Consider the following 27,402-nt stretch of genomic DNA (forward strand, 5'->3'; position numbering starts at 1 on the left):
CGACTGGAACCTCACCATAACTGACTAGTTGAAAAGGTGTTAATGCTGTTACTTCAGTCTCTCTACACTGATATTACCATCAATATTGACCACTGCCTGTTGAATTGGACGGGGACCTTGAGAGCTTTGTACAGAGGTTCTCTATGAGCACTACGAGATTGGCAGTGGGTGTTTTATAACCCCTTTAGGATTTTGGAATGATAGAAATGAACAAAACTCCAAATGTAATCTGTAGTCCTGTTGTTCACAATATTAGTAGTGCATTAGCCTTACTGGAAGGGACTGTTAATCTTATTGTAAACTGAATTTCAGTGGAGGTGAGTCCTGAGAATTGTATGAGACATAGGTTCCCAACTTGTTGTATACTGATTGTGTTGACTGTTGAATTATTCATGTAACGTTTCACAGTGTTCTTGGAAAGATAACCACATGTAACTCAGTTGCTTGAGAGCGTTGCACAATCCTTGAGAGCGTTGCATCTACAAAAGTGCTATACTTCAGTTCCTTGAATAAATAACTGAATAATAAAGCTGTAGTGTGTAGAATTCATGAAAGGAAGATCCTTGTAACCCTTTTGCTCCTGCTGCTGCCTCTGTGCAGGAATAAAATCCAGTGTTGTTCTGTGGAATGTTTGCTATACCAAGGAGATGAGCCTGATATACCGAGGAACACTGAGGATGCCTGACTTAAAGTATCAGGTGTTTCTTACACTCAAATGGATAATAACAAAAAAATTAGAAGTTCTAGTGGTAGGAAGGATGTTCAGTTTTACCTCATGCTCTGTTATATTCAGATTAAGATTATCATATCAGTTATTGCTCAGAATAATCTACATTTAAACTTCAAATACTTCCCCAGACCCTGTTACCCTTGGTTTCTATGGCTAATTTCTATTTTGCCTTTTGTTTTACTTCAGTCTCTGCTTCAAAATATCAGAACTCATGAAATTTGCTTTCTGTTCATAGGTTTTATCTTAACCCTCATCCTTCTCTTCCCTATCATTTTCTTTTGTCTACTTTTTGTGTTTGAGTAGTTTTACTTTTAAGCTGTCTGGACCATTTAAAATATTTAAAATAATCTCTTTAAAGCACCATGAAAAATTAGGGTGCTATATAAATATTAGAGACGCTGTCAGCTTGAGGTTTTTTCAAATTTACACTTTCTGATAGAACCCTCTTGAAATCCTATGTCCTGAATTCTTTTAAAAGCTAATTTTATAAGGATTTTTTTGGTTCCCCTCTTGATTGATTTTACAGATCATTCAGTTTCTCCCTTGCTAATCAGCACTACAGGGTAACAAATAAACTGACTTTACACAAAGTGTTACAAAATGCATCAGGCTGGTAAACTGAACAAGATGAGATTTTTTTTCCACCAGCTTCTTTTGGTTTTAGTAATTTAAGGTGTTACAAGAATCAATAGTAGCTACAAAATCTTGTGACTTTGAGTTGACAGTGAGTCTCCTTTAGTAATGGCACCAGCCTCGTGTCATGTTACATTTCTGCTTAACAAATAATTGTGGTCTTTAAGCACTCTATATCCTTATTGCACTGCTATAGGGTAAGTCAAAGTCTTGTTTGTTTTAATACTTCTCACACCAGATGGTGCTTTGTCTTGCAGGATCATCTAGTTTGCTTCTTGCCTGGGACGCTGGCTCTTGGAGCTCATAATGGTCTGACTGCTGATCACATGGAGCTGGCCAAAGCCCTCATAGAAACTTGTTACCAGATGTATGTTCAGGTAGAGACAGGCCTGAGCCCAGAGATTGTACACTTCAATCTCCATGCACAAAAGGACCGCAAGGATGTGGAGATCAAGGTAAATAACTTTACACGTATCACTACAAATTGACATCTGTGTATCTCTTGCTTTGGATAGCTCTGTGCACATATCACATTGTTTCTATGAAATTCCCTATAGAATGTCTACACTTGGGGAAGAATGTTCTTTGTTTTGATGGGTAAACTTCCTCTCTGTCTCTCCTCACTCAAACACTCCCTAGGCTTGAAATTTTTGAATGATCTCTTAACATTCACAAGCTGACTTGCATATAATCCCATGATGGGGATTCCATAGCCTCCCTTGGAAACCTATTCCAGAGCTTAACTACCCTTATAGTTAAAAAGTTTCTCCTAATATCTAGCCTAAATATCCCTTGCTGCAGATTAAAGCCCATTATTTCTTATCCTACCTTGAGTGGACATGGAGAGCAGTTGATCACAGGTCTCTTTATGACAGCCCTTAATGTATTTGAAGACAGCCATTTCGTTCTGCCTCAGTCATCTTTTCTCAAGACTAAACATGCCCAGTTTTTTTAACCTTTCCTCAGAGGTCACATTTTTTAAACCTTTTATTGTTTTTGTTGCTCTACTCTGGACTCTCTCCCCCCCCCCCTTCAGTTTACCCACTCTTTCCTAAAGTGTGGTGCTGAGAACTGGACACAATACTCTAGCTGAGGCCTCACCAATGCTGAGTAGAGTGGGACAGTTACCTCCTGTCTCTTATATAAGACACTCCTTTTTTGCAACTGCATTACAATGCTGACTGATATTCAATATGTGATCCATTATAACTCCTGGATCCTTTTCAGCAATATTACTACCTACCCAGTTGTTCTCCCATTTTGTAAGAGTTACCAAAGAAGCTACAGGGTACACTCAAATTGCTCTCTGCTAATGTATCCTGCTCCCTGACTGAATTGTGATCTTTACTTCTTTGCAGCCTGCAGATAGGCACAACCTGCTGCGACCTGAAACTGTGGAAAGCCTGTTCTACCTGTACAGATTCACGGGGGATAAGAAATACCAAGACTGGGGCTGGGAGATCTTGCAGAACTTCAATAAATATACACGGGTAAGGCCAACATGCTGAGCAGTAATGATCTCAAGAGTGTATCTAGGCAAACTGTTCTGTGTATAGGGACCTTCAAAGTAAAGCTGAAATTGCTTATCTTCCAAGGATCATAAAAATATCTAATAGGTAAAACAAAGCATTAAGAGCTTGACAGAGTATTACAATATGTACTGTGCCTTGAAGCCTATGTACTTAGGCTTTTGCATTTAGTACTTAGCACATTAAGGAAAAAGACTTTTCATCCTATTGATAAAAGCTATGTATTAAGAGAATTATGAGGAACGAAGACCTTCTAAATTGCTGGGATAGAATTGTCAGCAGGACAAAAATGCTGACCTATATCCAAACAAGTTTTGTTTTGTTTGTTTTCAAGTGGGTCTCAGCATTACCTTCAGCAATTTCAGATATAGTTTCTAAGGGGCTAGGATTTTCTAGTGCAAAATACCAATACAGAGTACCTTCATGGTAACTCACTGACTCCAAAGCATCATTTGCTTTAATTGCCAAGATACATGAATAGATACCTGTGGGTATATAGCCATTGTCCGTTAAACCAAGGGTTCTCAACCTTTTTCTTTCTGAGACCTCCCCCACCCAACATGCTGTAAAACTCCAGGGCCCAGTGGGATGTGGGGAAAGTGGGGCTCTGGCCGCCAGGCATGGGCATATTTTAACTTCCATTTTTTTTGGGGGGTGGGGCAGTGGGGCTCTGGCCAGCTCCACACAGAAGGGCCCAAGGATGGAGTGCTCCATCCACCCCCTTACTCACCTCAGCAGGCCACCCAGCCTGTCTGGGTTGCAGCCGGGGCGGGGGAGCGCATGGGGCTCAACCACAAATTACAACTCAAAGAGGGGTAGGGGGCTCAGCTCTAAAAGTTTGAAAACTGCTCAGGGTGCAGGGAGAGGAGTAGCAAGAGGCTGTGTGCAGACGGGGGGGTAGCTCAGAATGCAGGGAAGGGAGTAGCAAGGGGCTGTGTGCAGACGGGGGGGTAGCTCAGAATGCGGGGAGAGGAGTAGCTAGGGGTTGTGTGCAGGCAGGGGGGTAGCTCAGGGTGCAGGTAGCTAGGGGCTGTGTGCGGGGAAGGCCCCCCATCCATGGTTGATGCTCCCTGAGGGCTCTGCTGGCCCTAGAGCTGGGTCCCCCTGCTGAGGTGGCTCCCAGCCTCAAAGGGGGCTGGAAGCTGAGGAGCAGCTGCAAACCCGGGCACCAGCAGTAGGAGATGGGGGAATGCTGTGGCTGTCCTCTCTATGGCACCAGCCAGAGCAGTAACTGCCCCACTCTGCTTGGCTCCAGCCTCTGACCTGGCCACGGGGCAGGGCTTCATGGAAGTTGAGGGAGTAGAAGTGGGTAAGGGGTGGAGCTGTCCCTGGGACTGCCCCACTCTGGGTAAGGAACTACAGTTTGTTTGCGGGGGGGCAGAGCCTCTTGTGCTCCCCCATTCTGCCCCTGGGCTCGGGGCTTCAGCCCCACGGCGAGGTGTTGGGGTTCGGGGCTTCAGCTGTGGGCCCCACAGCCCCATGGGGGCTGCAGACCCCCCTGTTTAAAACCACTGTGTTAAATAATTAGATTGAATAACGGAGTTGTGATGTTGATGAAGAATGTGTCATAGATGGGATGTTACTCCCATGTAATTTACCTTTTAACAAAGATAATTTGATAGATGAATTTTAGTCCAGCAAAGTTTTACTGATCCTTCCTTGAAACCATCCAGTTTCTGCTGTGATTGTGTCGGATCTCCCAAACGCTTAAGCAAGATCTGGCTGGGATGGTACAACAGTTGGGTGGAAGCTTTCAAAGGAGAAAAGAGAGTGCTGCAGGAAGTAATGTTAATGTCTCAGTAGGGGGCACTCTTCCCTTTGTGTTTGTATTGAGCCAATGCTCCAGCATAACCTGAGAGGAGCACTGTGTTTCTAGAAGTATCTCTTGGATGAGCTATAAAATTATGTCCAGGCTGCTTAGGGTCATGGGATCTTTCATGACCATTTCTCAAGAGTATGGGTATTTAAACCTGTTGTCCTGACCAATTTCAACCTGGTAATTACAGTAATTGCCTCAAATTTCTTCTGCAGTTTTGACTGGACATTGTCCTCTTTACTTTTCTTGTAGCATTTCTTTCTGCTGTTAAACATGCAACATTTCACAGTGATGTGGCTTCATTTTACTGTATGTAGTTTGTGTATCAGTTTGCAAAGTGTTTTGGAATGCTTCAGAATTGAAATTCTTTATGTAAGTTGCAAAATATTACTTTGAAAGCTCTGCCTGCTTTTCTAATGCTTATTTTCTTTTTTTTTAATCAAAATTGAGAATTTGTAGGTAACACAAGTTTTTTCGCTTATAGAAATATATAAAATTGTTACTTATCTTTTTCACAGGTTCCTTCAGGTGGTTATACTTCCATTAACAACGTCCAGAACCCCAGTAACCCAGAGCCAAGAGATAAGATGGAAAGCTTCTTTCTTGGAGAAACACTCAAGTATATGTTTCTGCTGTTTTCGGATGACGTAGACCTAATCAACCTTGACAAATATGTATTTAACACAGAAGCTCATCCCCTTCCTATCTGGGCACCAGCATAGAAGTACTGTAGGCTCCTTCGGCAGTGGGATGTTACTTTGAGTCACTTTACTGTGCAGGGTTTGAACTGGGATAGCAGAGAATTGTTCTATTTACCCTTTCTTGTTTTTTTAAAAAGTTGGAAAAGCATCTCTGATTTAGAGAAATCTGTCAGTCTTAAATCTAACTCTGTGCTTTAGCTCGGGGATGGACAACTTTTGCACACTGTACTGCTTTGCCTGGATTTGATGCAGACATCAAGGTTGGGAAAGCAATTGCAGTGTGGACCCTGAGGTTAATAGGTTTCTGAGCAACTAGTGACTCACTCATGCCATTCTCTGTAGATTTTGGTTAGATTTCAGGACAGCGATAAGTTGTCTTATAGCACAGGATTGTCTCTGGAGAGAAGGATGTACTGAAAAGCTTGACTCCAGCTCATTCCATGGTATGAGCCTGTAATATCTCCATATGGTATGTGGGGTAGACGGAGAACTGTACCATTGTCCCAGTAAAAATGGAGATGTCAGTAATATTGATAACACTTTGATCTCATTCCAAATCCATGAGCTGTGCAACATTGTGTTTGAAGAAAGAAGTTGTATTACAAAAACATCTGTAGTACAGTATCTGAATTTTATTGAGCACTTTGAACGATGTCTTAGAGCTGTGGCTAAAATGAATGAATGGTGGCAAATTGAGTACAGAACTTGCTGCTGATTTAGCTCAAAGTGGTATACAATTTTGTAGATGTATTGCAATTTTTTTTAACTTATCTGCAGGAATGCAGGAGACAATGTGAAAAGCAAACAATATACATACATGCATTTATATATATATATTTGCATCAGTTAGACTCAGGTATTCTGACTGAAAGCTGCTTTGCGAGGTTGAGCTATAGAAAAGCTGGTGAGCACATTAGGTGTAATTCAAACTCACCTTTCTCAGATCTTGGATTTTAAAAATGTTATGTTGGATCAGTGAGGCTTATTGTTGTACAGAGTAATTCCTACTATTTGTCTTACTATGGATTAAGAAGGAGGGATTTTTAATTCTTTTTTTCTTCTTTGAAGTATCTTGTTTGAAAGTGTTACGTTCACCTATAGAATTAAATGCATGGATTCAGAATGTGGTCCTACTGAAAGGGTATTCTTCCCCCTCGCTAATACTGCCAGTAGACTTGCTGTAGAGAGCTGTTTGCGTGCTTTGAGGAGAAAATAGACCTAGTGTTTATGGATAAAAGTATCTTCTGTGAGTCTAGGGGTCTTGCATTTTTATTTCTGGAAATGAGTTTCAAAACATGAATTTTGAAAGTAAAACACTTTTCCTTTTGGTTCTGTAGCTAACTTACGCAGTCCTGTGGACACTAATAAGTTGTGGGAGAAAAGCGCTAGTTCACTTGTATTTTAGGGTCTCTTTTCCTGTCATAGTTTCCATTCCCACGGGTCTCATGAATGAGAAGGGAGGTTACAGGTACATGTATAGGCACAATCCGCTCTAAATTTGGGGCTGAGAAATCGTGGTAATGTAAAGCTGACCCATAGCAATTCACTTTCACTTATACTTATGGATTTAACAGTAAATGTAACTTTCTGTTTTGTAAAGTAACCAGTGTCTTTATAACTTGTCTTGCCAGACCTGGTCTTGCTGGAGTAGGACATTACTATTTGGACCACTTTTTAAATCTATAGGCAGTACTTATCATTCCTTGTACTGATGATGGCACATGGAAGTGAAGAAACAATTACTGCAAATTATATTTCTATATATGTGTGTAATATATATAATATATATATATATAGGTACCATTTTTTTAAGTTTGTTGATGCTGGGAGTTGGGGATTTGCTGATATGACAGGTTTATGCAGAATGACGTGGTCCACAAATTCAAGAAGTTTAGTAATCTTGCAATTCCCAAGGTCTCCCCCTTAAGTGCACATTGGAATTTAGAAGCCATACCCTAAAGCCTGAACAGTTGTTTTGTTGCTCGATTTTTACATGGTTCATAAGAATTCCGGAGTATCTTGGTTATATTTAAGGGGGGGTTAAGAGTTAATTTTCAGGAGGTGAATATACACCCTAGTGCAGAGAACATATGCAAGGTTCCATGTATCACTTAAGCCCTGTGTTGAGGTTATAAAGTGCAGTTGCACTCTTAGAAGCATTTGACTCTGCAAAAATGGCATTGTAGGGTTCCGTGTGTGTTGTGGTGGTGTTGCGATTCCTTCCATATCGCATGAGCTCAGTATACAAGTAAAAGGATATGGGATGAATTTCACTCTGAATGAATAAAGTGGAGGGAGGAGTAAACATTATCCCCTTCCCCCCCATCCTAAATTTCTATTCCAAAGCTATTGGTCTGACTTATTTCTTCTCTGGCTTCATGCTGTCTTAGGAAACTAACTTACCCTAACTGGTAGTTTTTGTCAAATCTTACCTTTTTGTTAATGTTTTGTTTAATATTGGTCAACATTCTGCTCAGGGTAGAACAGAAACCTAATGTCAGTTTGAAACTATCATTTATTATGCCTGAAACATGTAGGCCCTAAATAGTCTGACAACTGGCGATCTGATTGCTCCCTTTCTGACTGCTGAAGAGAAAACTTTAATTGCTTATGTCATGACCTGCTTTTGTGCCCCCTCAAAGATACTTTCTTGCCTCTGATTGGTCTGTGAAGTTTAAAGGCGCAATACTCCACCTTGATGGCACAGCACATCCTCTTACTTTCCAGGCATGCTAGGACCAGTGCTCATTCTTGGTTGTAAAGTTTCCATTCGGGTACTGTATGGTCCTTTGAACCAAAGCCTTAATTGCAGTGAATATAATCCATCTACTTGGCATCTCCATTTATTGAATCACTTCCCATACTCAAATAATGGATTGTTGTGGAAAGGCCATAATTTAATCCAGTGATGTTAAAAACTCTTTTGCCGCGAGCTGCCTTGGTTACTTTCCAAGAGCTTGAGTGCCTTGCCTAATTCTAACAAAACAAAACAAAGTGCACCCCCTCAGACTATTCATTCGTACTTGTGACTGCCTCCACGGAGGAATAAATACTGCTTGGTTTGTTGCTTATGGCCACAGCCATGAAGTACTGTATACTTACAGGTGAGGCTAGTAGCGGGGTCTCATTTAGGTACCAGAGTTTAAACCAGGGCTTGGAAGAATATTTCTATTAACGCAGAGTAGATCTGAAAGATAGATATGGGGCAAAAGTGAAACCCCCTTTTGAGAAGCCCAACCCCACTGCCACCCCTTAAGTATGGGGATTTCTACCAAGGTGCTGTGCCTGGAATCTGTTGGGCCTCCTCCATATTTTATATCGTCCTGTTAAGAGTCTGATTAAATCTGAAGCTCCACTCATCCTCTCCAACTGCTGGGAGGGAAAGAAGCTTTGCCTTCCATTCTCCTAGTGCATCTGTCGTGAGGGGTTGAGGAGAAGGCAAGTTTCTGCTGCTGGAGGCTTTCCTAGCCTTTTTTTTTTTTTTTTTTTTGGTTCTTCACCTGGGAAACTACAGTACTTCTGCTGCTGGGAGCTTTTTCAAGCAGCAGCCTGAAAGTGAAAGGAAGATAAGTTTCCTTGCTGCTCTCAGGATTCTGAACAGCAGCAATGAAACTGATAAGTCTAGTTGTTTTCACGTTGCTGCTTGGCAGTCTCATAGCTGCAGTAGAAACACTGCATCTGTGTAGCTGCAGCCTCAAAGAAATACTGCACTTATTCACTGTTGGAAGGTTATTGGCACAATGCGAAAGACTAAAAACTTCAGTTTTTTAAATGAAATCTTAAATACTATTGGAAGAGATGACGCAAACTTTCATGCTGCCCAGGGAAAGTTTTTGACTTGTGTGTGGATTTTTCAAGCCCTGAGTTAAGCTATTATATTCTGTAACCAGAGGCAGCATTTCTTACTGTTTCTGGAACTTGCCCCTACCCTCCATATGGTTGTATGTGATGATACAGTGGAATGGTGAGCCTTTTGGTAACAAAGCCACTGCTGTAGGTCTTAATCCAGCTGGGCAATTCATGTCTTGTGAAAACATTCCTAGTTCTTTCCGTTTCTCTAAGCCAGTTACTCTGAAACTTTTTCCAGGTAATGGTGTATGTCCTTGCAATAGCTGTGACTCTCCCAGTTGCCTCTTTGTAGGATGTACTCGATAACTAGGTTTTCACTGTATACCCTTTCCTCTTACCCAAGGTTTAAAATCCATCAAGGAAATCTGTACTGAACTGAGGTCAGATTTGTCTGCCACAGAAATCTGCAGCAGATTTTGAAGCATGACACTCCCCCTGGCTCCTCCATTTGATGGAGTTACTTCTGACAAGATGAAAAGTGAATTATGGCTGTAAGTCTTGCTATATATCTAATTTATCCCCACACTATATCATCTAAAAGCCATTACTATTTGATTTCTTCTATACTTCACCGACTTTCCTTTTTTAGCCACTTTCAGCCCCCTTTAGCCCCTAAAGAGGAACAAATCGAATCTGCAGAACTACTTTCCTTGTTAAATTTCATATTTTAGAATCTTTCAAAAGGTGCAAGAGGGTTAAAAAGAACTCTTGCCTCCTCTTGAAGTGGAAAGTTGGAAGTCACCCAAAGGGCAGAGAGCAGACCACTGGCCACCACTTGTTCAAAGATTCTAGCTCGGAGAGTACTTTCTAGGTGACTCACTCCTGGCCTAGCTGCTTTGTTAATGCATCATGTGGCAAAGACAGAGCCTAAGCACGGCCCTGGTCTCAGTGTGGTTCCTGCTTTCCAGGAGCTAGGAATGCTAGCAAGGCAATGTAATCAAGAAGCAACTCCTATAGCAGAGCAAGGATAAAAGGTTGCCAAGAGAAACATCCACCTGGCCTTGGTTTATCTTGGGAGCTAGAGGTGGGGATTCCATTGGGGGAGAGTTTACTTTACTCCTTTCCAGTCTCTCCTCTCATCTTTATAGAGACATTCAGCACGCCTCTCATGGGGCACTATGAACCCTGCTAACTGCTGAATGCTTCAGCTTTAACCTGTGTGAATCTACGTACTACTCCTTGCTCTATGTGGGAAACTTACTCCCAGTGCCTGGAGGGTCTGCTTTGAATCATGTGAAAAAGTATCAAGGACTGGCCCTAGTATCTATCTGAACCAGTTGGGGCATGATGGAAGCAGAGATTCACCAGTGTAAATTTAACCAACATAGCATTGGGTTGAGCAATGGTAAGAAGCTGAACAAGTGCTGTACTTTGCCCACCTAAGTAACAGGAGCCTGGGATGATCTCTTGTTGGAGGCTTTCCAAATCCCCCCGCGCCCCCCACCTGCCCCTGTGTAATCATTGTAAGGTGATACATTTCACTTTAAGGCATATAATTAATTACTAAGATGTAATATTTTTTCAGTCTTGCTAGTATTTATTGGTACACAGTATTTGCAGTAGGTAAGAGTCTACTTGTTAATGTGCAAAGATGAATTTATTTCACCTCTCAGGGTGAGAGAAAAATATCCTTTTTGTATCCACTTTGATTATATTCAAAAGCCAGCCCCTGGAATTCTATCACATACTTTAATAAACTTGTAATTTATTTTAAAATAAATGTAGGTGTCATAATTGGAAATGTGACGACTTATTCACTAGGAATGCTGTTTCCTGTACAATAGCTGTTCACATGAGGATTACCTTAGCCAAGGCACTTGCTCTCCAAACTTTAGTCTCTACTCCACAGCTGACTGACCCAGAGATTTTTTTTTAAAAGTAACTATAATCTTTCTGGAGAAACTGTTCTCTTCAGCTGAATCCTACAACTCACTCATCATGACAGCTAGTACCCTCACTTGACTTCTTCACAAATCACCCAAGAGAACTTTCTCCTTTTAAGCATTTCTTTGAAGACAGACTGTTCCTAGCTGAACATAAGCTACACATATCCTATAGTTCTGTGTAACACTGGAGATTGCTGTGGGCTGTGAATAATCATCCCTCATTCTCCTAGCAGGGCCCCATTCTTTCCTCTACCATTCTGGAAAGCATGTACATGAAGCATGACCCAGTTCCTGAGGAATGGTCTAACACAGGCAAGCTTTTATTCTCTCCTCCTCCCATTACAATCACATCTTTAGTACAGTGCAGGTAAGCATGTGACCAGTGGAAAGTGCTATTGCCTTTAGTCAATGGATTTGGCCGACTCGTTTTCTTTTGACAGACTTGACTGACTCACAATTTAGACAGGTGAATTTTTATCACCTCCATACAGCCACTTGAACTGACATTTTCATCAGATGGTCCGCGCACACTTAGTTCCGATGGCTCCCACCCTTGTGCTTTCTGGTACACACCCCAGCAGCACAACATTCCTGCTCGTGGCTGGATGGATATCTTCACGGTGATAGACCCGCAGACATCTTCTCCCAGGCTCTCTCAATCCTAGCAGACTTCACCCAGTTATGGATAATCCTTGCTTCTAGGTTGCGTGCATCTGTGACAGATGGAGGATCAGCTGGATTATATCCTCTGCGGGGAATGCCAAGCATATACAATAGTTAGTTGTCCATATCCCAACATGAGCCTACAGTTACTCAGAGGCCAGAGCAGCCATTCTCAAGCATCACAGTGGGATTTCATTTATAACGAGTCTAGCTAGTGGAGGTGCAAAGGATCTAGTTTCCTTACATAAAACATTTGTCATAGGAGGGCTTCCCCTCTTGTGTGTAGAATAGCTCCAGCCACAGGGAACAAGGCTGCAGACAGACCACCTGCTTACCATTCTACTATGCACCTTTAAACCATTCTAGTAGCGTGTAACCCTGAGAAATAAGTTACAGTACAAACCAAAATAATGGTGGGGAGGTGGTCACTATGCCTACAGGAAAGGGAGTAATGGGCCCTCCCTGAGTTTGGGTAGTTCAGGACAGAAGACACACTACTGTCCTCTGCTCAGTGCTCAAGCATCTGATTAAGGAAGAAAAGCTCGAGTGGTGGGATGTTGCTGTGTGAACTGCATCCAGGTTGTCGGGGCAGAGTGCTGGCCCTACTGGGGGAGAAAGAAAGCACTTTTCTGTAAAGGAGCTTGCACTGAGAACAACTTGGCACGAGCCCTGCTCAAGAGGGCCCTTCCTCAGCGATGAGACCAAGTGAACATGGTGAGAAAGCGGCTACGAACCAACCAAATACCATTTCCATGCTCAAGGAAAGGCAGAGTGAAGAGCGCAGAGTTGGGTAAGGAGAAGGCTCTTCTTCCAAAGCAGTGTTTCAGCAGTGTTTGGTGGACTGTCTCCTGCTGAGGTTACTATTGTTTTTCATTGCTGGGATCACCCAGGCCAAGGGGGAGGCAGTAAGCAAAGGCTTATGGTTACCGGCTACATACCGGAGATCCAGATGATGAGCGCCTCCCTTAATGGTTATCGCAATTAGTGAGGAACTGAGGTTACTATTTATCTGGAACAATAAAATGTGCAAGTCAAACTCCTTATACCAGACAAGTGTGTTTGAATATGGGCTTTAAAAATTAAAGACAGAGCCAGGAAGGGCAACAGGACGCTGCCCTGGTCAGTAGCAGGACAGGTACAGGTGTGTCAGGATCATCATAAGCCCTTGTCTTCCTCCCACTCCCAATAAGTCAAATGTGTTTTCTCAACTGAAATTGACATTTCCCCCATTACAGGTAAAAAGTGTTAATGTTTGTGGCCAGGCTTATTTCCCCAATAAAACCGATCTTTCCAGAACCATGAGCCTTTCAGGTGTTACCCTGGCTGCATCAGGTTGTTGGGGAGAATGAATTCATTTTTAGTTTGCACAAATCTGATCTTCAGCAGCTCGAAGTTAGGGTGTTAGGGCAGCTGTAGCTCAGAACTGGGAAGAAGTTGGCTTTCCAACAGCAACCGGAGCTGGAGGGAGGGGTGCAAAAGAAGTAGAACTAGCTGTGGGTATTTCCCCAAATTCTGAACCAGCAGAAGCTAGTGCAAAGAGCGGTTATGTCTAAAATGAAGTGGTCTTTGCTGCAGCAAAGCCAAAAAATCAAATCCCCTCTTTGGCAGAAAGAAGCAGCCTCCCTGATAGACGAACTTACCATTTGCCACAAGTGTTCTGGGGCTGCCAAATAGTTTAGCAGAGCAAAAATACCCCTTTAACAGGAGGGACATGAGCAACTGCTGCCTGCTCTGTAGCCATTCAGCATTTCCATGGAGCAGCCTAAGGTGGTCTGTTAACACTAGACAGAAAGGGTGAGGTCAGCCAGGCTAACAACTGGGGTATCTATCTCACACCTGTGGTCAGCCCATAGCGATGCAGATACTTACACCACCGCCTGCCCATGGATCCAAGTCTCCATTTGAAAATATGATGTTGCTTGCAGCTTTCAGGTCTGAAATTCACACAGATCATATCTGAGGGGCCTCTTTACGCTCCTGTTTAGCTGCTTCAGAGTGTGCAAATGACAGTGGAAAATTTAAAAAATTCTTGGCAGTCACTTTGGTTTTCCACTTGTTTAAGTGAACTACAGTGTGGGCTGATTACAGAAAGCCAGGCTTCTCCTGGACTTTGCCACCACCTCCCCTCTAACAACATGTGCATGACGAGCAGATGCTCAGAGCGGGAGGTGGAAAGGAAGCTGTGCCAGGAGGAGATTGCTGCTCACTCTTCCAGAAAGAAGCCATGCCATTCCTGTCCAGCTCCAGCTCCACCCCAAGCATGACCTGCCTCTATGCTTTACTGGTGCTAGTCTGCTTTTTTGGTGCAAGAATCAACAGGGAGGGAGGAGGCAGAGTCAAGGTAGGAGCTGGGAAAAGACAGCAAAATGTTGGGGCAGGAGAGAGGGTAGGGCACAGTTATGGCCCTAGAGGGGAGTTGCAGTGGGGGAGCGTTAGGGAAACGGGAGGAGAGGCTAGTTGATTTGACTGCAGTCCTTAAATAAATAAGAACAGCTGCAACTGTACGAATCACTTGCCACCTGTAATCTGTGTGTATATTCATTATAATTGAGCAAGCCCTTCCCCTTAATGGTATCAAGGTATCCAGACCAGAATGCAGGGACCGTGGTGGGGAAATACACAAATGATGCAAAGGAATAAACAGCAACATGCAGCTTACCGCTGCCCCAAAACATTGTTTGCAACCAGTCCCTTTGCGGGTGCACGAGCCATTTGTTGAAGCAGTACTGCTGTCTCATGGCCTCGGTGAACGGGAGTTCGGGGAAAAAGTCGGTCACGTTGTTGCTGCTGCAGGTTAAGTTGATCTCAGTACAAGCCTGTGATGGAAACGGGAACCGTCAAGATGGAAAGCGGGAGGATCTGTATTAAAGTCCACTGATTCCTCTGAGCCGCGTACCTGATAGTCCCACGCCTCGGCATCTGGGCCAAGGCCACAGCCAGTCGGGTCAGAACATTTTCTGAACTGTTCGTATATGTCATAACACGGCACCATCTTAGTTGAGTTGTAGAACACTCCTGCCAAGCAGAAAGACAGAGTTAAGCGGGGCTGTCAACAGCTCAATGGCTGCGCTACCCAGAGCAACCCCCAAGAACTCAAGCTGGGAGACCAGCCAGAGAAGACATAAGGAGATCAGGGGGTGTGGACAGGGTAATAGATCTAGAAGGCTGTGTGCCATTCTGAGCTAGGCTGTAGTAAAGATCACAGCTCTCCATCTGCCTAGTCGTTAGGTCAGCAAAACCATCACCATCTCTTTGCTGGCTGTGAGAGAGCCTTCCACTCTGCAACACCCAGCATCTGGAACAGGCCCCCTGGGTCTTTTTGCCTCGTTGGCTCTCCCATCTCATTCCAAATCTGGTCTCTGCCCTGCGTGAGTCTCAGACTAACGCACTTCAGCTGTAGTAGAGTCTCACACAAACTATCCTGAACCAAATTCTCAAACTGCACAAGGCTAGTGGCTGTCCACCCCCCAGGGTGAATGTACTGCAGCTTCAAGACAGCAACTTAAGCAAACTGGCCAATGCCAGCCCTGCAAAGAAAGAATTTTGTTTGATCATGGATGGAAAAAGGGAGGGTGACGTGCCCAGACTTGCCCAGATGAAAAACAAGTACCTGGCCAATACAAGCCAATCAGGCGTAGCATGGGAGCTGGAGGAGACTGGGCGCCTTTGTGTGGATGAATAATTAGCAGATAGAGAAGAGAAGGAAGGACTGTTCGCTGCCTGCCACTCAAATGACCGGCTCAGAGAGTAGCCCAAAAGGAACACACTACAGACCAATACCAGCTATAGTACTGCTAGCCGTGGCTTGGTCTCCTCTGCCGACTGTTAGACTGGATTCTGGAGAGTCCGACAGACACAGCTCCCCCAGAAGTAGGACTGAAGGCTCCACTGAAAACCCCTACATGGGGGGCAGGAGTCACTCCCTATAGACACCTGCAGAGAATTCCTCACCCCTCCTGCTCACAAGGCAGCTTTCAGAGGGATGTCACTCAGCACTCAGAGCCTCTCTCTCACATCGGACACGTACCTGGCTAAACTCCTGGCCGGAGCATGCAGCCTCCGCTCACAGAACGCGCTGTGTGATGTAACGCTGGAGGCAGGTGGGGTTCGCTTTCCAGCGCACAAGATCATTTTGGCTTCAGCGAGCAATTATTGCAAGATCCTGTTTGTTGGAAACACGACACGTGCCGGGAGCCCCGATGCGAATGTGCAGCTGAAAGCCATCAGTGCTGGGGGACTGAGGAATGTTCTCAACTTCATTTACTCCAACAAACTGGACCTCTCCCTACAGAACGTCGAAGAGACGTTCAAGGCGGCAGAAACCTTGCTCATCCGGGAAGTGATCAAGCTGTGCTTTCAGTTTCTGGAGGACGGCCTGAATCACAAGAACTGCCTGGACACACTCAACATCGCTCGGAGGCTTGGGCCAGAAGAGTTGAGACAGAAAGCCATGAACTACGTAGGGCAGCACTACAAACAGATACTGACTGATCCTCAGTGCATGAAGCAGCTGGACAGAGAGACCCTGTGTGAAATCTTAGACAAGACAGACATGGCTGGGTGCACTGAGCTGGAGCTGTTCAACGCGGCCATAAGCTGGCTGCTGCATGACAGCGTGAGGCTGAAAGGAGCGGCAGATATTTTAAAGCGAATCCGGTTTCCTCTCATTCCTCTACGGGATCTGCAGAGATATGTGCAGGAAACCCCCATTATGAGGACAGACTCGGAATGCCATAGGTACCTCCAGGAGGCTCTAAGCTACCACTCCCAGCTGTATGCTCAGCCAGCCCTGCAGACCCAACACACAAGCATCCGCTCCAGCTCCTCTATGCTGCTCGTTCTTGGTGGCAGAACCACGGACAACAGAATCTGCAGAGACATGTGGGTTGTGGATGAGAGCTGCAGTGCATGGAGAAAGATAGGTGAACTCGCTACACCTGTCTACAACCACTGTGTAGCTGTGATCAATAACTTCCTCTTTGTCATCGGCGGTCAATCCAGATTTGATCCTGCAGGGAAACAGCCTTCAAACGAGGTACGGTGCTTAAGGAGCTTTAGGTTAGAGGGAATCAAGTAGTCAAAGGGAATACTGGGACTGGAGTTCTGTACATATAAAGGCTCAGGTGAGGTAAGGCTAATTTCCCTACTAGGTACCTAAAGTCAATGTTCAGAGGCGCTGAGCTTTCACAACTCCCACTGAAGTCAGCGGGTGTTTCAGGTGTCCTGCGTAACTGGAAAAAAAAATCAGACCCTTTATTTAGCTGCCTAATGTTCATTGGAAAGCGCTGGCTTTGAACACGGCAGAGACAAATGGCCCTGTAGAGAGATTTTCATTTAAAAAGAGCTGCCTGGCACGAGAATGTCTCCCTCCGGTTCACAGCACTGCTCAGGATGGCTGTAGAGTAATGACCGTGTTGAATCACTCATCACTCTCCTGGAGAGGTACAAGAGGAGTAGTGTTTGAGAGCGGAACGGAGTCATCTCCTCCAGGCTGGCCAGGGCAGGACTGCTCCTACACGCTATTTCCTAGTGCTCTGCCCCGTTTTAAAATCCCTCTAGCGACAGGGCTCCCACCATGTCCTTTAGGAGACAAGTTAGCCCAGTCAAACTCTCCCACTCTGTTTAGCATATTCCACTTCCGTGGATCGCATCAGAAACCCTTGTACGCCAGCCCCAAACCAGGCCAACCTCAAATACCTGAAGTAGAACACCGGCCCACATCCATCAAGCCTCATGGCCTTTGACCTCAGCTGCCTGACCCAGTGCCACTGAAACGGGATCGTATTCAGACCCTCCCCCGGCCAGAAGAATTGCACTAGCAATGGCAAGAGTTACAGTTTGACTCCTTTAAAAACAAAAAAAACCTGTTTCTCTTGCCCATGTAGGGCAAATACCCCTCCCCCCACCACGTGCCTCAGCTCCAATGTCTTCCCCCTGCCTAGGGAGTAAGACACCATTGTTTGGGGGGGGTTAGCTAGAGAAAGTTAGCCCAGGTGAGCACCCCACTTGCTGTCACTTTGTGCTTAGAGCCCAAACTGGTTGCCCCCCCCCCCGCAAGGTTTCTAGCAAACTCTGTCCCCCCAAGCAGAGTTAACAGGAAGGAGTTAGGGAGGCTGCAGGAAGCAGCAGAGTGCTACCAGCACTGAGCCAGCGTGCCGGGATCTCTTCTGGTCTAGTCCCTTCAACACCACCAAAAAGGGTCACCTCTGCCCAGGAGATGGGAAGCCTCAGACCAGGCTGGGATGCAGCGCTGGTCAGTTGGTAGCAAGAGGACAGAGGGTGATGATAACTCTCTGCTGAAGCCACTCTCTGCTAACAGCTAGATGCGAATTAACATGCCAGCCTGGCTGCTGTATAACTTTACCCAAGATCAAGCCAAATTCTGTCCAGTAAGGCGGATAACACGGGTTTCCAGCTGGAAGCCTTGTTCTGACAGCCCTCGCTGTGGTAGTTTCCCCAGGGGTCAGGTGGAATTCCCTAGACAGCTCATCTCTGTCATGCTACAGCACAGAGCCTTGTACCAGGTTCCTATCACTTGCCCTGTTTAAATGAATGGCTCAAGAAACACACGTGGCTTTCGCTGTGGCCTGAGATGTAACTTTGTGGAGGGGGCATTGCACAGATCTTAGCAAAGCTTTATAGCATTTCATCCCTATGCGCAGACAAAGCCGTGCAGGTGTGTTTAGATGTGGGGCACACGAAGTGCCATTTAAAGGAACCACTCAGGCTGGAATGTATTAGCCCTCGCAGCTGACGGGGGGCTACCCTGGAACCTCGGGCTGTGACTGCAGCACATGTAGACGTTCTGTGCTCCTTCTAATCTAGCCAGCTTGAGTGTGGGAGCCGTGAAGCTGTGGCAACACAGGCTTAGGCATGGGGCAGCTCCCCCTGTAATTAGCCAGGGCTCTAGGCAGTCTTGTACAACCCACACTAAAGCCCATGAAGCTGCAGCTTCACTGCTCTGGTACCCAGGCTAGGCCGATTAAAGCTAGATCAGGTACGTCTACACAGTTGCAGACACACCCCGTGACTGCAGGGCATAACAGTTCTTAAAGCCATGCCTGTTGGAGGATCTCAGTGACCACTTGCTCAGTGACCACTATTCCCTCTACTGTGATCCTAGGTGTTCCGCTTTGATCCCCGCGACAAGTCGTGGCTCCAGGTCTCCAGCATGCTGGAGAGGCGAACACGCTTCCACGCGGATGTGCTGTCCGATCGCATCCTGGCTGTGGGTGGTGGGACACTGCTGGGGAAGCTCACCAACACCATGGAAACATACCAGCCTGCAGAGAACAAGTGGGAGCACGCTGCTCCCTTTCCAGTGCCAGTGGCCGATCACGCAGGTACCACCCACAAGGGAATCCTCTACATTTCAGGTAACACTGCTCTTCTAACTCATGTAGCTACTTTGCTTTTACCGGTAGCCTTAGAGGTCACGTTAGACTGGATCAGGACAGTGCTTGGATGGGCGATTGACCAGGGAAATCCGTAGTGGTGTAGGGGGTACTGTTGGTGAATCAGTAAGTGGTGCTCCTCCTCCCGAACGAATGCCCGCCGTTACATCAGAGGGCATCGTCTTGCAGAGAAGACTTACAATAAGATCTTGGCCGGCTGCAGTCAAACATCCCATTGCACGTTTTGTCAGAACAGGAATTTTGATTATGGTGTCTTGGCCAAATTCCAGCTGCTTTCCTTTAAGAAAGCAAGCTAGGGAGAGATTTCCAAAGAACTGCCGCATGTTTAGCCACATATGTGACATGCATTTTAATGGAAGATGTGGGACTAAATCCCCTGCACTGTTCTGGAATGCTCATCCTAGGGAGTGAGGCACAAAAAGTAATTGACATGTAAGCTCTGCAGGGCAAGGGCTAGCTGATGTTTCTGTACAGCGCCTAGCACGAGGCCCCAAGCCTTATAGGGACCATTGGCACTACTGCAATATAATTTACTAATTGCATATCGCATGCTCCATGCACTTGGTAAAAGAATGTTACCAAGGTTGCAAAGTCAAACACTCAAAAGTTAGAAAATGCCAAAATTAAGGTTTCCTGGGCAACCCTAATTCAGTCCCTTTGTGCGTAAGCACTTTCATTAATTACATGATCACAAAGTATTTCTTCCACAGGACCTCTTGCCCCATTCATCCCCTGCCCCAAAGCATGGGGACACTAGAATTTGTCAAAGAAAAAGCTGCCAGAATTTTTTTAACATAGCAAAACAATGTATTTTCCCTTAGCCTCAATCTTGGAAACAGCGACACTGTTCTGGTTGGAATTTTCCAAACAAGGTTCAGCCTGAAGCAGACACCCATCATGGAAAATTTCAGTTTAACCACTTAAAGTTTGGCAAAGTTATAAGGAACTGAAAACAGAGTCTTATAAACGGGAAGTGTTGGGCACCCACAATAATAGGCAGTGCTACCAGCCCCGCCTATGACACAACTACCTAATGCAATGTATTAAACACATCTGGAAATACACGAAGTAAGGGGTTCCTTCAGCAATCGTTCACTTGGACATGTAGTATAATGTACAGTCATCGCTAGTCCTGTCTCATGTCAAAAGAAAGCACATCATCAATACAATGACACTTATGTTATTGCTTGTGTGCTAGAAGATGATTTGACATTAAAGTAGGAACCTTTGGTTTTTGACTTCCATAGATTTTAAGGCTAGAAATGATCATTAGGATCGAGTCAGACCTCTTTGGTTTGATTTTAACTGTGCAACCTGAATGTTGCATTTAATATGTCGTTATACTGTGGTATTTTAGGAAAAGGACACTGAAGCGTAAGACTCTGAGATCAGTTCTATTTTAGTGTCCAAATAAGCATAAAAGCCCGTCTGAAATGACATCTTAACCAACCCTGGATCCAGTGCGACATTCTTGCATCAGCCAGAGTGACCATCCGACATAGGTTGGAAGGATGGCCCAGTGGTTCGGGCACTAGCGTTGGGCTTGGGAGACTGGGATTCAATTCTTTGCTCCACCACAGACTTCCTGCATGGCCTTGGGCAAGTCATTTAGCCTCTGTGTCGGTTTCCCATCTGTACAATGAGGATAAAGATGCTCCCCTACCTCCCAGGATGTCATGAGAATGAATGCATTAAAAACATTGAAGTGCTGACATACCATAGTAATGTCTCATTGAAGTTAGATAGGAACACAGGACTGGAAGGGAACTCCTGGGTCACTGAATCTAGTCCCCTGCTATCATAGGCAGCTCCATCACATGATCCCATTCATAGTACTAGCCCAGGAGGTCTTATCCACAGCTCTGTCCAATCATAGTGAACAATTACACATGCAATGCTAGTATGAGAGCTTAAAACGTGCTGTACCCAAGCAGACAGCGTGGGGGTGGAGCGTGTTTACACACAGCCTGGAAAACCCGGAGGTAAGTGTTGTGTCAGCCACATTTGACCTCCTGTCCTCCCTTTTCTTTGTCTCAAAGACTCTGACATGGTCTGCATTCTTCAGTTCAGCGAGCATGAAGGGGTGTGCCCTGTCAAATAGTAGCCTCCTGCCTCAAAGAGAGGAAGCTGGACTCCTGCAGCCCTGAGAGACCCACGTGATGGGTGTCTTAGAGCCAGGGAATGGTTAGAGAACAGGAACTGGCTCAGATTCAAGAATCAGGGAAAACTTGAAAACTGAAAGAAGTTTGCACAGATTTCTTTTTAAATAGTCACTTTTATGCATCTTTGCACATCCTGGTGCCTGGTGGAAGCAGATCCCCCAAGAGAGGCTGTTCCTGCTTCCTGGTTGGGTTGGAAATTACCTCACGTGCCACCATAAAATCTTGTGGGGGGAAAACCTGTTTGCAGGAGACACTTTTCATATCCAAGAGGTTTGATTTTAAAACCTCCAGACTTCTGGATGCTCATCTGGCACACACCACTTGTAACAACGTCCTGCCCTTCCTGGTGAGTAGGAGAGACAGCTGGGTCTTCAGGGTACAGCACCTTGGAAAGGCTGCATATGGAGCTGGAACGCTCTCCTTTCACCATGACAGGCAGAGATGGCTGGCAAGGCCCCCTAACACCTGTTTGCAGAGTGCCATGAGCCTCTGATGAAAACAGCTTTAGCAGGGCAGAGGGATTCTAGCCACACTTCTCTCCTCCAGGGGGCTTTTCTGCTGGCAAGACCTTGAGGGACACATACAGCTACCTCCCTCGCCTGCGGCGCTGGATCACTAACCGTGCCATGACCTTTGCCCGGTGCGACCATGGAATGGCTGCCATCAGAGACCGGATCTTCTGTATTGGAGGCAGGACTTTAAGTGCTGTAAGTTGGGATTTGTTCTTATAAACAGCCATATTGGGCCCCAGATGCAGGCTTTCTACCTACAGGTCCTCCTCTACAGCACTGTATTATTCCAGTTTGATGACTGTAAATGTCATTAATTTCAATGGATTTCAGTCTTGCCGTGTACTAATGCAGTGGTGAATCAGGCCCATAAGCCTGTAGAAATGCCTAGGTCTATAAAATTGTTTTCATGAGTTGCAGCCCTGTGATAATCAGATCCTAGTTACTACCAATATCAAGAATATTTACAGCATCGATGGAAATGTTTTAAAAGCCAAATCATCATTCCTCTGCAGTTACATCCTAATGCAGGAGTGAAACTGATGAGCTGATTCTCCTCACACATGCCAAGAGAAATGCAGAAAGCAAGCAGAACAGAGAGGAGGATGGTCCAGGGAGTAGGGAGCTAGCTTAGAGCTTGGGAGGCCTGCATTCAAGTCCCTGCTCTGTCAGACTGCCTTGGGCAAGTGACTTAGCACCTGTTTACGCTACAGCAGCACAACTAGGGGGCTGCCGTGGTGTAGATGCTTCCTACATCGAAGGAAGGGGTTTGGCCATCTCTATACGTAATCCATCTCTGAGAGGCAGTACCTATGTCGACGGAAGAATTCTTCTGTCACCTAGCCATGTTAACAGTAGAGGTCAGACTGGCCTAACTGCATCACACAGGGCACAAAGTTTTTACAGCCCTGAGCGATGAAGCTAGCTCAATCTAATATTTAGGTGTAGATCAGGCCTAAGTCTCTCTGTGCCTCAGTTCCCCATCTGTACAATGGGGAGAATAGCACTGCCCTGCCTCCCAGGGATGTTGTGAGGATAAATACACGAATGATTGTGCTGTACTCAGATACTATGGTAATGAGGGCCATAAGAGAGAGAACTATCAAGTAAATCAGGTTTCTAAAAGCTTTTTCAGTTTTATTCATTGCAGGGGGTTAACATAGGTGAGGGTTTTTCTTTTAGAATAGGCTGTCCTGTGGCAGCCTGCCTTTCCAAAGGATTCTCTGAGTGTCTCCATACCCTTTAAATGCTGTGGTGGAGACTCCTCCAGGAGGGAATAGAATTCAAAGGGTAACAAGCAACCCTGCTCCGGGCCGTGCACCACACTGCAACCACAGCTCCTGTGGTGTCCCCAAGCCCTCTGCCTCCAGCCTCTTGCTCCATAGGCAGAGGCTCAATGCATAAGGATACACATGGTTTATGTTATTACTGACATCAAGGATGACTCAGTGGTGGGGCAGGTTTTCAGGCCTGCCTTTAACTGGATCCCTCTGGTTTTGTGCCTGCAGTTTTGGCCACCTGCCTATCCCAGCATGGTGCCCTAATCTGCAGATTCAGACAGGTATTTAAGTGGGTTAAATCAGTGGGTGCAAAAACACCAGCCCTTGGAGCCTTCAATGTAGAGGGTGCACTGATGTAGATGGAGCTGCGGATGACACCTCCTCTCCCCCAAGCTTCATCTTGGCTGCTGTTCATGACACAACACAACCCAACCCACCGTTCGGGGCTCCCCCTGGTGCCTTTAATCAAAAGGGGACAGACCAGAACTTGGGCTGTTTCAGCTCCTAGGTGCACTTGCTTTTCCTTCTCCATTTTCCAGAAAGGAACAACCCGTCTTCAGAGCCATTTTCTGATACCACTTCGGTGTTCCAGTTGGGTTTCTTAGGATACCTTCAATTTGACTAAAAGAAAAGGAGGACTAGTGGCACCTTAGACTAACCAATTTATTTGAGCATAAGCTTTCGTGAGCTACAGCTCACTTCATCGGATGCATTCAGTTTTTTTTTTTTCCACTGAATGCATCTGATGAAGTGGGCTGTAGCTCACGAAAGCTTATGCTCAAATAAATTGGTTAGTCTCTAAGGTGCCACTAGTGCTCCTTTTCTTTTTGCGAATACAGACTAATACGACTGCTACAATGAAACCTTTAATTTGACTAGTTTCAGCGTGGTAGCTGTGTTAGTCTGTATCAGCAAAAACAATGAGTACTCTCCTCGTTTTTAATTTGACTGCCACATTTCAACTCTGAAGGAGGCATCCTGAGGCCCCTGGTGGGCAAATAGTTTAAGAACACAATTTGCCTTTAACCATGTCTTAAGACCCTGGCATCACTCATTGGGTGGGGAATCGTTAGACTGAAAGAGTCCAGTGTTACAGTACCATCCACCCAAACTGTCATGTGGCAAATCAGTGTTGATCTTTGCAGGCAGAGGAATGGATTCAAGTGAACGAGACAGAAAATTACTGTCCAATGACTGACCAGTGGACCACACTAACGCTATCCCCCTTTGACTGCTGCCAGTTCAGTATCGCTGCGCTCCACTCCAGACTCTATATCACAGGAGGTGGATCTCTGCGACGCATGAGTAAAGAAGATGGCGTGTTCATCTATGATCCTGATGGGAGGCTATGGAAGAAAGCTGGCTCCCTGCCTAATGCTTTGGTAGACCACGCCTCCTGCATGATTAAACTGTCCTGTGAGATGGCAGCTGACCAGCAGGAGAGAGGAGTGAAGTGCTCACCCGGTGGCAACAGCAGGAAGAGATCCACTCTCAGCTTGTTCATCACCAACAAACAAGAGCCCCACTCGGCTTTTTAAAGGGAGCAGGAACTGGATCCGTGAAGGAGCTGCTCTGACAGAGCACGTGGCAAATGCCCGTAGCATTTTAACCACTCTCCTCAATTCCTAGCCAAACGCTGCAGCTTGTGATTTAGGAGCAGCACGTTAGCATGTTGCTGGTGTGCACTGCTGAGGTGGCAGTGCGGGAAAAATGAAAGAGGAAGTGGAGGCATGTCCTAGCCGCAATGCGCTGGGTTGGATACTTCTCTTTTTAAAAATAAAGAATATTTTCCCTTCTAAATCTTTAACATATGCAAACCTTATTTGAAATGAATGAAGAGGAAGTTCAGTTATTTTTTTAAAAATAGAGCACTTCTAAAGAAGTGTTTTACTCTGCAAATTGCACTCAAAGGTTTTAAAATGTCAAAGATCTCCTTACAAGTCCCCTTAGGCAGGTATGTTAGATACCCTTCTCTCTCACCCGTGCAGTGAGAAGCCCAATATAAAACACAGAAATGCATAGATTTTTAAGGCCAGAAGGGACCTTTAGGATAATCTAGACCAGTGGTTCTCAACCCATGGCCCGCAGGCCACTTGAGGCCCAATCAGCACACAGCTGTGGCCCATGTGACGTCCTTAAGGCCATGTGGGTAGTATATATCTTGTGTGGATGTGGCTCACATAACACAGAGCTGCATGTGTGGCCCACAATGGTAAATAGGTTGAGAATCACTGATCTAGTCTGACCTCCTGCAGACACAGGCTAGACAACCTCCAGCAGGGACTGCTGAATCGAGCCTGTAACTTTTGGTTGAGCTGGAGTATAGGTAAAATTTTCCAAAGGGCCTAAATGACACAGGAGCCTAAGTCTCACTGAAAGTTCATGGGGCTGAGGCTCCAAAGAGTATAGGGGTATGTCTACAAGATCTGATTGCAGCATATGTAGGCATGCCCATTCTAGCTATTATCTAACTAACATGGGTAACAACAGTAATGAAGACGTGGCAGCCCAGGCTAGCAACCCAAGTACGTATTTGGGGTCCCCAGCAGGCTTGTACTGTGGTTGCTAGCCCATGTCACCACATCTTCCCTACTACTGTTCCCCTTGCTAGCTAGGTTAAAGCTAGCCCTGTGCTAGGGTCACGCCTTCCCTGGCGGTGTAGAAATACCCTAAAAGTCACTTTTGAAAAAATGGGCAAGATCCAAGCTAATAGTTACGTCATGTGGGAGGTGAAAGGTTAATTCATTGTCTGTGAAGTGTTAAGGTTCCTGGGCCACTGCAGTGCAAAGTGTTCCATAGCCCCTAAAACAATATGGGATAACTCCGCATTCGCAAGTGCTTCTGAGGGAGAGTTTCAAATATGACAAAGCTGATAAAACTAACTCACCGATAAGAGCTGCCAGTCCTTTAATATAGTCCTGGTGTGCAAGAATCTGGTCACAGCCAACCTGGATAAGGGACACACACACACTTTGGTCAGTTTCCAGATAGATGTTTTAAATGACAAGCAATTAGAAGTTAGTTTGGAGGTCTCAGTTTCACAAAGATTATCCTGGAAGCTTCCAAAAAAAAAAAAAAAGGAAAGAGGAAAGACTCTCCACTCAGACTTTAAGGCCAGAAGGGACCATCGTGATCATCTAGTCTGACCTCCTGCACATCGCAGGCCACAGAACCTCACTCACCCGCTTCAGCAATAAACAGTAACTCAGCCAGACATTAGGGGACTTAAAGATCTCAAGTTATAGAGATGCCACCATTTACTCTAGTTTAAACCAACAAGTGACCTGTGCCCTCACTGCAGAGGAAGGTGAAAACCCCCCAGGGTCTCTGCCAATCTCATCTGGGTGAAAGTTCCTTCCCAACCCAAAATATGGTGATCAGTTGACCCTGAGCATGTTGGCAAGACCCCCAGCCAGACACCTGGGAAAGAATTCTGTGAATAACTCAGAGCCCTTCCCATCTAGTGCCCCATCTCCAGCAGTTGGACATATTTGCTACTAGCAGTCACAGGTGGACCACATGCCATTGTAGGCAATCTCATCAGACCTTCTCCTCCATCAACTTATTTAGCTCAGTCTTGAACCCAGTTAGGTTTTTTGCCCCACTGCTCCCCTTGGGAGGTTGTTCCAGAACTTTACTTCTCTGATGGTTAGAACCTTTGTCTAATTTCAAGCCTGAACTTGTTGATGGCCAGTTTATATGTTCTGTGTCTACACTGGCCCTTAATTTAAATAACTCCTTTCCCTCCCTTGGATTTCTCTCTCTGATGTATTTATAGAGAGCAATTATATCTCCTCTCAATCTTCATTTGGTTAGGCTAAAGAAACCAAGCTCCTTGAGTCTCCTTTTGTAAGGAAGGTTTTCCATTCTTCCGATCATCCTCTGTTCCTGTTCCGGTTTGAATTCATCCTTCTTAAACATAGGAGACCAGAACTGCACACAGTATTCCACATGAGGTCTCACCAGTGCCTTGTATAATGGCAATAACACTTCCCTATCTCTACTGGAAATACCTTGCCTGATGCATCCTGGGATTGCATTAACCTTTTTCATGGCTACATCCCACAGGCAGCTAATAGTCATCCTGTGATCAACCAATACACCCAGATCTTTCTCCTCCTCTGTTGCTTCCAACAGATATGTCCCCAGCTGATAGCAAAAATTCTTTTATTCCCTCAGTGCACAACTTTGCACTATTAAATTTCATCCCATTTCTATTTCTCCAGTTT

At 45.3% G+C, this 27,402-nt stretch overlaps 3 protein-coding genes across 6 annotated transcripts in view; 2 read left to right on the forward strand and 1 right to left on the reverse strand.

The window, feature by feature from the left end:
• MAN1B1 (mannosidase alpha class 1B member 1) overlaps positions 1 to 8,234 on the forward strand; it is a 29,611-nt gene extending 21,377 nt beyond the window's left edge. Inside the window, exons 11-13 of the mRNA XM_084649784.1 lie at positions 1,621 to 1,818; positions 2,722 to 2,853; positions 5,227 to 8,234. Of these exons, the coding sequence (XP_084505910.1) occupies positions 1,621 to 1,818; positions 2,722 to 2,853; positions 5,227 to 5,430 (534 nt within the window). The 3' untranslated portion in view covers positions 5,431 to 8,234. The remainder of the gene's footprint in view (positions 1 to 1,620; positions 1,819 to 2,721; positions 2,854 to 5,226) is intronic.
• Positions 8,235 to 11,441: 3,207 nt separating this feature from the next.
• Positions 11,442 to 27,402, reverse strand: part of DPP7 (dipeptidyl peptidase 7) — a 30,808-nt gene continuing 14,847 nt past the window's right edge. Inside the window, exons 8-13 of one of the 2 annotated variants that reach the window (XM_084649787.1) lie at positions 26,061 to 26,121; positions 14,704 to 14,822; positions 14,467 to 14,623; positions 13,677 to 13,741; positions 12,746 to 12,816; positions 11,442 to 11,892 (exon numbers count right to left, since the gene is read on the reverse strand). In XM_084649787.1, the coding sequence (XP_084505913.1) occupies positions 11,760 to 11,892; positions 12,746 to 12,816; positions 13,677 to 13,741; positions 14,467 to 14,623; positions 14,704 to 14,822; positions 26,061 to 26,121 (606 nt within the window). In that variant the 3' untranslated portion in view covers positions 11,442 to 11,759. The remainder of the gene's footprint in view (positions 11,893 to 12,745; positions 12,817 to 13,676; positions 13,742 to 14,466; positions 14,624 to 14,703; positions 14,823 to 26,060; positions 26,122 to 27,402) is intronic. The other variant, XM_084649788.1, reaches the window with a different exon arrangement.
• LOC311531924 (kelch-like protein 13) lies at positions 13,748 to 24,954 on the forward strand. Of its 3 annotated transcripts, none has more exons than XM_084649786.1 (4): positions 13,748 to 14,148; positions 18,931 to 19,183; positions 21,931 to 22,091; positions 24,319 to 24,954. In XM_084649786.1, the coding sequence occupies exons 1-4, from the start codon at positions 13,960 to 13,962 to the stop codon at positions 24,709 to 24,711; spliced, it is 996 nt and encodes a 331-aa protein (XP_084505912.1). In that variant the 5' UTR covers positions 13,748 to 13,959; the 3' UTR covers positions 24,712 to 24,954. The 3 variants fall into 3 exon arrangements, 2 of the variants coding, with proteins under 2 accessions (XP_084505912.1, XP_084505911.1); XM_084649785.1 differs by lacking the exon at positions 13,748 to 14,148 and adding an exon at positions 14,829 to 16,842; XR_014714309.1 differs by lacking the exons at positions 13,748 to 14,148; positions 24,319 to 24,954 and adding an exon at positions 14,829 to 16,842 and having other exon boundaries at positions 18,931 to 21,730; positions 21,931 to 22,005.

This window comes from Lepidochelys olivacea, assembly GCF_965140295.1.
Source record: "Lepidochelys olivacea isolate rLepOli2 genome assembly, chromosome: 16".
NCBI lineage: Eukaryota > Metazoa > Chordata > Testudines > Cheloniidae > Lepidochelys > Lepidochelys olivacea.